The 9,305-nt window shown below is 37.3% G+C and overlaps 1 protein-coding gene across 1 annotated transcript in view; it reads left to right on the forward strand.

Moving 5' to 3' along the window:
* The window catches only part of LOC113238968, a 45,255-nt gene extending 36,772 nt beyond the window's left edge, over positions 1–8,483 (forward strand). Inside the window, 4 exon segments of the mRNA XM_026475837.1 lie at positions 1,300–1,428; positions 2,717–2,885; positions 5,763–5,905; positions 7,391–8,483. Of these exon segments, the coding sequence (XP_026331622.1) occupies positions 1,300–1,428; positions 2,717–2,885; positions 5,763–5,905; positions 7,391–7,483 (534 nt within the window). The 3' untranslated portion in view covers positions 7,484–8,483.
* The last annotated feature ends 822 nt before the right edge of the window (positions 8,484–9,305 follow it).

Genomic DNA, 9,305 nt, shown 5'->3' on the forward strand with positions numbered 1-9,305 from the left:
AAAACAAATATACGCGATTTAAATCCGGAAAAATAGTTTCATTCCTATGTATAACAATCGCGAAAACCTAAGAACTCGATAAGTAAATATTTTTGGAATTGGAAATTTAGATTATTTTTATGTTAACAAGAGGCAATAGGTGTGTCAGCTGGTGCTGCCCCTGTTCAGGACAGTCGCAGCGCTGCTTTTCAGTCAACCCCTTCTCCCTAAGAGGGAATATATTATTATTTATGTGTAAATATTTAAATTGTGACCTAATAATTTTAATGCAAATAATTTTTGATATAAATTAAACTACTCTTAATGTTATAGATTTTAAGACTTTCGTGGTTATTCACAAAATGATTATCACTAGTATCAGGTTTCTTACCACGGTATGACTTCTTTTTATTTTCCCGATATTTCGGAACGGTTGCACGCTCCATGGTCACGGGTTGACTGGACGGCGGCAGATGACAGCTTTATGAGCAGACATATCTGTCTACCCTCTTGCGCTGTCGACGACTACCTTCATCGCGATTTGTTGTGGCGTTTGTGTGAAAAAAGTGAGTGACAATGGTAAGAAACCTGATACTAGTGATAATCATTACTCTTAATGTTAATCAAAGCGTGCGTGTGCGTGCGTGCGTGTGAGCGCGATGTATATTGTATATTATAGTAGTAAGGTCTAATTGAAGAAATCCTTCAATGGCAAGAATTTTCAGCTAGCGTGTTTCAGATTTTCTGCAGCAACCTGCTTCTTAATTAATGCTGATATATATTTTTTTGTCATGTAAAACAAATTAGTTTACACAAATAGTTATTTGGTACTCGTAGCGACATCTGGTGCATAATAACGAACTACGCTGTCTTATATCGCGATTAGAAATCCTCTTCAGTTATTGGTCGATGATGCTGACGCTGACACTTTATAGCAATAGAGCTCTGTGTTGAAGAGTTCATCCAGGTTAGTACTGCCACCTTACCTATTTCTGCCGCCAAGAATTACTGTGTACACAGGCACATGGGACTTGTCAACTTATGTCTCAGGGAGACGGGCGCAGTAGCAGTGCCACACAGATCTTTGCGATTTAAAGCTCTGAGTGGCAGAGCAACTGTTGATAGGCGTGTAGCCCAACAGGCATACGACTTGTTCGTCCCGTCATTTGATATTATAATAAAAATAAAACGAGATTCGAACTTCCAATTGATAAGCGACCTTTTTCCACTGTTCGCTATGCTAGTGACGTGAACAGTCCCAGCAAGTGAGGCGCTCTTTAATCCGCCTGCAAACCAACATACAACGTGTTTTCGCTGCAGGTGCCAGCAGACAAAGCGCAGGCGTATGACACGGTGGTGTTCGCGGGCCCACCGCCCATGAAGCAGCGACTCTGGCCGCGCCACTGCGTGCAGGATACGTGGGGCGCAGAGCTGCATAAGGACCTCAAGGTGTGTACCACTCTCAACAAGCTTCTCAAAACTTACTGAATTTACGCGCCGTATCATGTCATCACAGGAAGTTCTCCAATTTGTTAGTAAAGTCAAAATAATCTTTATTTCATAGGTAAGCACATTACACAGTAAATCGTCTTATTGATAATTCGTAAAGTAGATTCCCCTGAGAAGAATGAGCAAGAAACGCCATGTATTGCTTTTTGTAAATATACATTTGAATACATTCATAAATCGAGATAAACTACAAGAGCTAAACGGGTTGCTTCTGCATATTTGGATGACCAAAAATCCGTAGTGGATTTTTGGTCATCCAAGTATGCAGAAGCTGTATTAACCTGTAGTATAAAGTTTTTGTTTCACTATAGTTTTAAACCTCCTGAATAGCAAATTTGAAATATCAACCACATTCTTATTATAGAAGCGTATATATTGCCGCCTAAATGGATTTGTGACTTTGTGAAGACGACTATCAAGAACAGCTAGTTTGTTTTTATTCCTCATATTAATAAATATTAGACAACATGACATACGTTGCTCTGATCCTAAAGTAAGTTACTAAAGCACTTGTGTTATGGATCGGAAATAACGACGGTATCACGAACACCTAGACCCGGGACATTATAGAAAAGTTAGCTTTCTACACTGACCCGGCTAGGCATGAACCCGGGACCTCAGAGGCGACATCGTAATAACCAGTGTGCAAGCCACTCGACCACGGAAGTCGTAGATTCGTCGAGTAATGTTAATATGTAACTATTTTTAACCGACTTCAAGAAAGGAGGAGGTGAGACTGTTTGTAATTCGACTGCACCTTTTTTAAGTGTATATTGCGCGTTTCCGGAGTAAACGATCATTTGCGATCCAATATCGACGATTCTTTTTTTCGGTACGGGTCGGGTCGGGTATTGGTCCCATTTAAATTTGAAGAAAATATTCCACCTCTACGGGTATCAAACCTGGGAATAAATCCGGTTTCGCGTATTTTCCGGTAACTGATTAATAACTTTTTAATTTCAGTTTGTATGTACTTAATAGTAAGCAAACTTTGAATTCGGTTCCTTTTTTTTAATACAAATTGTCATAAATGTACTGTGACCCTAGTGTAAGAATGTTGATTTCTTTAAATTTATCTGTCAATTATACGGGACGGAATATATTTACTGCGTACCTTTCACAAGACGTCAAATCGTGAAATCTGTGTACGTTCAGCCGCACTATAACTCGGATTATTCCACTACGTGAGCAGTGCATAATATTTACCTTCCGTATTTTCTCCTTTCAGATAGTAGAGGGCGCTGTGAAGGTGTACAAAGGTACAAACCCCGACGTGGACTCGTATTCGGTGTTCTGGGACAACAAGAAACTGACGGACACGAGTTTGAGCACGCAGTTGCGAATGCGTGGTGCCACTGACATCTACATCTGCGGACTCGCCTATGACGTCTGTGTGGGTGGGTAACGGCATTCAGTACTACTTCATAAAAAGGAAAACAAACAAATGATTAACACTATGAAATCTTGATAGTGATTTACTGTAATTTAAAAAAATACGACAGTCGCCTAACATCTGAGCGAATAGAAAGTAGTATCTTTTCAACAACAGATGTCTTCTTTAACGCACACATCACAAACTTTATTTCGATTAAATACGTTTAAAATTAATAAAACACTCACGAAGCATTTGTACGGTAAACTTTCATCCGCTACTAGCGTGGAAAATTCGAGATGTTTACTTAGTTCCCCAAAAGATGTCGACCATATTGCTCTGGGATAATGTTTACTTGCGTTTGTTACACTACAAAAAATCAATTCGATAAACAGAGAATATTACTACACGGGTAATACTTTTGGTGCGGCTATAATTTTTGCACACCAAAACAGCACAACAAGGCATTTTTCTACGATTTTAGAGAATTTGCGTGATAGGATTGAGACAACAATACAATACAATACAATACAAAAATTCTTTATTGTACACCAAAAAAGGAAACAAATACAATACAATTAAATTAAAAATAAGCGGTGGATTGTACCACCGCTTATTGAGGGCGGTCTTATCGCTTTAAGCGATTTCTGCCAGACAACCTTTGGATGGAAGTAATTATATAATTCATAGGAAAAAGACGGTGGTGTATGAAGAATTACTAAATCAACAGATAAAAATTGATAAATAAATACAAATATACATATAAATATTATAAATAATAAAACCAATACATATATATGAATATCGTAAACTACTATATATTCTCATACTTATAAATATAAAAATTTCTAAAACTTAATTTCAAAACATAAAAATACCTAAGCAGTCCAGGTCACACTAAATTAAGGTAGTGTACTTTAACCATATTTTTGAATATATTCAATGATTTCGCTTGTTGAATAGACAAAGGTAAAGCGTTCCACAAACGAATAGCCTGAACAGTAAAGGACTTGTCGTAATACTGGGAGGTATGCAATGGCATCTTAAGTTGGAGAGTTGAAGAAGAGCGCAGAAGTCGGGGGTTGTATTGATGGGCGAATTCAAATCGCTCCTTAAGATAAGGTGGTGTGTGAGGAATGAATAAGATGCCATAGAGAAGATTAAGAATATGAGCATTCCGGCGAAGTCTAATGGGTAACCACTTCAGCTCATTGCGATAAATGGAAACATGATCAAATTTCCTCAGACCATAAATGAAACGGATGCAAAAGTTTTGTAGACGTTCGAGTTTGTTGAGCTGTTTTTCGGTTAAATCCAGATAGCACAACAACCTTGACCTTAACCAAAGATAGACAACCTTGCCGTACAAAGCGAAAATAACGGACTGAGCTCAAGTAGGCCTAACTACGCCTACTGTTGGCGCGCGTGTGACGCTAACTAACCACTGCTACAGTATTTATTGTTCTGTGAAAACACACACACTGCACAATCGTTTTAATGTTTTTGCTTTTGATGCACCGCAAGGCGCTACCCTCGAGGGTGGTGGCTGAAAATCAGTGCTCTGCTTTTGGGCGAATTCTGCACTGAACCTCGACCTATTTGGCTTGCTGCAGCGCACACAAGCTGCCGATCATTATTCGTTCGGTTAGTGTTTTGCTTTTTTATGTATTTTAGTTCAATGTCTTGTTCTTTGTTTTTATTCCCACCTTTAAATTTAATTCCTGTGCGTTTCTCTTTTAACCCATTCATTGTACTGTAACTGTTGTGTGTGTGACGTAAGGCAATAAACGTTTGTCTGTCTATTTATCCATCTAGTTAACATATTAAATAAAAAACCCTAATGCGAGTAACAAACAACTTAAACCAAACTTGTTTTTATAAGGGCTATTTCTATACATCTCTAGATTGGGAGTAGGGAGAGATAATTTCATCACTTAATACATGTAAACCTCTCGTACAAGCCGCACTGCTACATTTGCATGAATTTACCACTTTGGTCTTATTGTAATAAGGTGACGGTATAGATTAATACTATACTAATACAGATACCCAATCTCATACAAAGAAATGTCGCAAGTTACTTAACGCTGATCAATAGATGGCACCAAGTGAACCCGCGATGCTATTCTAATAATATTCGAAAAGCCCACTAGGTGGCAGCTATTACATTATTGTCAAGGTTTATTGCTTTTGCTCACGCGTTGATTATAATATGTTACATGTAATAAATGACAAAGAAGTTGAGTCTGTACTTTTAATATTTTAAAGTTAAAAGTCAGTGCTTAGTTTCGAGAATAAATTCAAAAAATTCAATATGTACAATTTATTGCAAACAAATCAAAAAGTATACGGTTGAGAAGCCTTCGATTTGTTATCCTTTCCACGTCAGTTCACTGTTTGTAACCGACTTCAAAAAAAAAGGCGGAGGTTCTCAGTCCGATTGTATTTTTTTTTTATGTCTGTTACGCGATAACTCCAGCCTTTGTGAACCGATTTTTATGATTCTTTTTTGTTGGAAAAAAGGTATCTCAGTATTGGTCCCATTTAAATTTGAAGAAAACATTCCACCTCTAAGGGTGGAAAACTAACTATTGGTTGCGCTCACTTTCCGGTAACCGATTTCAATAAAGAATGTATTGAATTTCCTAAAATGCTATGTTAATACTTTTGCACTTCCTTTTTTATATTTTATACTCCTTATTTAGTATGACACGTCAAATTCTAGAGATTAAATGCTTCATTTTCTTTATTTTATCAAAGTGTCGCCATCTACAGTTTTAAATAAGTATTAAAATAAAGTGCGAATTGGGGTACCATGGTGACGGTCATGTTTTGTAAATTTTTGTAGACTGGTCGTTTACTGTTAAGTGTATTCAAACCATACTTGCGCTTTTTGTTTCAGGCGCGACGATAGCGGACGCGCTGGCCATCGGGTACCGCGCCATTTTGATCGACGACGCGTCGCGCGGCGTCGACCTTGCCGACATCGAGCGCACGAAGGCCACCATTGTCGGCAACAACGGCATCATTATTAACTCAGACCAGGTACGCGCAGGGATGGGCATTGGGTTAAAAACATTACGGGAAAGTATTCTTACCCGTGTTACTACTGGTAGTACAACGGACGAAAATTATTTCCTGTGTTACTACTAGTAGTACAGCTGGGTCCGTTTTTACCCATTTCTTTCGGCGAATACGGAATTTAGTATAATTCTGTACTTACGAAAACGAAAACCACTTTGCAATCCTGTGGATTCTCACTACATTGCGTTTCGATTTTTGACAAAATCGATTCAAATGCATACGATATGACGATTTTTTTGTATCGATTTATTTCAAGCGAACATTTTGTGATAATATCAAAATCTATAATGGCAAAATCATAGTTAAAATAATTCGTTAGTATGTTCAAATGTCTTAATTACAAGTTTGAATAAAATAAATTCTTTAGGCTTTTTAAATTATAATAGCGGCCTATCTACGTCAGGCAATAAAATCATATTTAAAAGAAACTCTAATGACTAATTAGTATGTAATCGGACTGATATCTACAACTGTCAGTTTCTTAACTTTGAGCGACATCTAGCCGCCAAAAAAAAAATTTCAGTTCCTATTTATGGATATTAAGTTAGTTCACCTAATATCAAATGCACAAATTCGACACTATTTATAGTAAGCGATTAACAACTTCATTACAAAAAATTTAATAGATGATTCCTTCTCCAAAATCCCACGCGAGAAAATGGTAAAACTGACAAAAACGTTCCCCAAATCAGGAATGGACGGCACGTTTCACTAAAAAATAATAATTTGTATCCCAGTTACCATACTAGTACAAAAAAATAAAAGGCACTATTCAGCTTCTATTAACTCTGTTTAAGGCTTCTGTAGCTTATTTTGATATAACAATACACCGAATATATTTTATTCAATAACGTAAAACATAACCTCCAAAACTTGAAACTGAATATCTTTTTCACATACATATTTTGCATAAACAACGCATACCAATTATGTCCACAAAAGTTTATATGGGACTTTGCCATTGTTCTTTGAACAAAACTCGATTTACAACAAACATTTACTTGTAAATAGTTGTGCCCTCGATTTCGGGCGTTAATAGTTATTAACCCGATTTAACAAAGCGTCGGGAGAAAAACCCTCGGGATAAGTCCCTCGGATCTTTACCTTTTCATTGAGTGGCACTGCAACTGCGTGGTCGAACGGTTACTTTGCTGGTATGCCACGCAGAGGTCCGGGGTTCGATTCTCGGGCCGAGAGAAATATTTGTATGGCCTACATTTATTTCCATCATGAGTTTGGGTGTAATTTGTGGTTGTCAATGAGTGTGTGCATTATTTTTTTTAACTAGGGTAACCCTGTGTTACGAGTGTCATGGACACAGCCCATGGCTCAGAAATCGAACCCGGCAGAGTAGCATGGTAACCTATTTACTTATACAAGACCCGTTCGCAGCAGCGGGACTTAAAATGGATTGGTGACGATGATGTAATGAAATACTATGTGCAGGTGATCGCGATGGTGGAGGGGCGCGACCGACGGCCGGAGCTCGGCTACAAACTGGCTATGGAATTAAAAAACGCCATGGAGGATACCCAGTGAACAAGACACGGCCTTACTGCAATCCATTAGCTTCAAAAGCACAACCCAGACACGTAATTACTTTGCCAATCATGATTATTTACAAGAATTGAAATTGATTCAAAACTGCTATTTGTTATTCCGGCTAAAGCCTAAAATTGTGCTTAACGATCTACTATATAGTTTTATGCTCTTCGCCACAGTACAAATTTTATTATACAAATGAGCTTACTACTTAAGTTACTTTATAAAGAATATCTTAAATGGCATGTTTGAAAGTTACTTATCGTGTTACTTAAATTATTGTTACATTAGTAATTAAGTCACCTTTTCCTATTGTTGTATTCAATATCAATGGCAGCAAAAAATAACAGGTTATCAGCAAAACAACGACATTTTGAAAGTCACAACGATGCATCGAGGAAATTTAGAAAGCTAATATCTGACGGATATTCAAAAGATTATAATATATGTTATTCTGTCAAGTTTTTGCTTCCAAAACGCTCTACTGTAAAACCGTGATTTTGCAGATAACCGGTTACTCTTTGCTGTCGTCGATATAGTATTCTAGCGAACATTTTACGACCGCTCCATTTTAGAGTCTGACTCATGGCATGATAACGCGTAAAAAAATAAAAATTCATCGCTTTATACCTGCAGAAAGCGTGAAACAGCTGAAGGGAAATTTAAATGTTTAGTACGTTTCCCAACCGTAAGATGGCGTGTAAATCGAAATAGAACGCGCTATCAAAGTGTTAACGTTCGAAATTATACACCCTGCCCTGAATAACAATAATTATAGATTTTAAAAGCCGTCATATAACAATATAACAAATTTGATAACTTTTTGGGAAGGGTTGCTCCTTATAAAGGAGGGCTCTTTGTTTATATTGCTAACCGTAGAAGCACATGCATGGTGTCTGGAAGCGAAAGGGTTGACACCGTTTACTGTATCCATAACTATGTATCAATCACTTTCCTCCCGCTTTTGGGCACAGGGCTACAGATACAAATATCATTTACACCTTACGCAGAGAAGGAAAGTTAAAACCCAAAATCGTAGGCAGAAACCACTAATACGGAATTTGTTATAATTCCATAGTTATTACAAATTTCGGCGTAAAAAAGAAAGAAAGCAATAAACGTTTTGTAATATCATTAAATTTCAACAAAACTCGATTTGCGATAAATATTTACTTGTAGATCGTTTTTGCCCTCGATTTCGGGCATTAATGGATTTAAACCCGAAATCCGGGTGCTTGGCCATCTCTGACTCTACGTTTGTATTGCGTCATGTGATTAGCTCATTTTAATCGCAGATAGAAATTCAAAAACATTGTATTCATGTAGGCATATGTGCTGTGTGGATCCCATAGCCTTGTCGGATTTTTAATTAGAGATAACAAACTAAAAGCTAGTACTTAGGCTGATGGCTTAGCCAAAGCCTCAATAAATTTAAAAAAGCTACTAGAGAAGCTACTTTCATAGATCTCTCATACATGGCGGTACGGCTAAAAAGTCATTAAAAACCAAATACTAAGCTCCGACAACAAACAGAAAAATTCGTGAGTACCGCTGGTTCGTCCCGTGACTTAGTTGGCATAGCGTCTGGCACGGTTTGCTGGAAGACACCGGTTCGAATCCGGCCGGATTTGTTTTTGCAGTTGACTGTATTTGAAAAAATTTTTAGAGACTTTACCAGTAACCGGTTAAACAATATTTCATTTGAATATAGTCTCTTCTATCACATTTCTGTTATCAAATTCGTGACTTGTTATAATGAATATTATACAGGGTTATTAGTAAAATGCTAACAACCTCACAGGGCTATATTACTAACATA

Source organism: Hyposmocoma kahamanoa, unplaced genomic scaffold, assembly GCF_003589595.1.
Source record: "Hyposmocoma kahamanoa isolate Upper Pololo Valley unplaced genomic scaffold, ASM358959v1 98972, whole genome shotgun sequence".
Lineage (NCBI taxonomy): Eukaryota > Metazoa > Arthropoda > Insecta > Lepidoptera > Cosmopterigidae > Hyposmocoma > Hyposmocoma kahamanoa.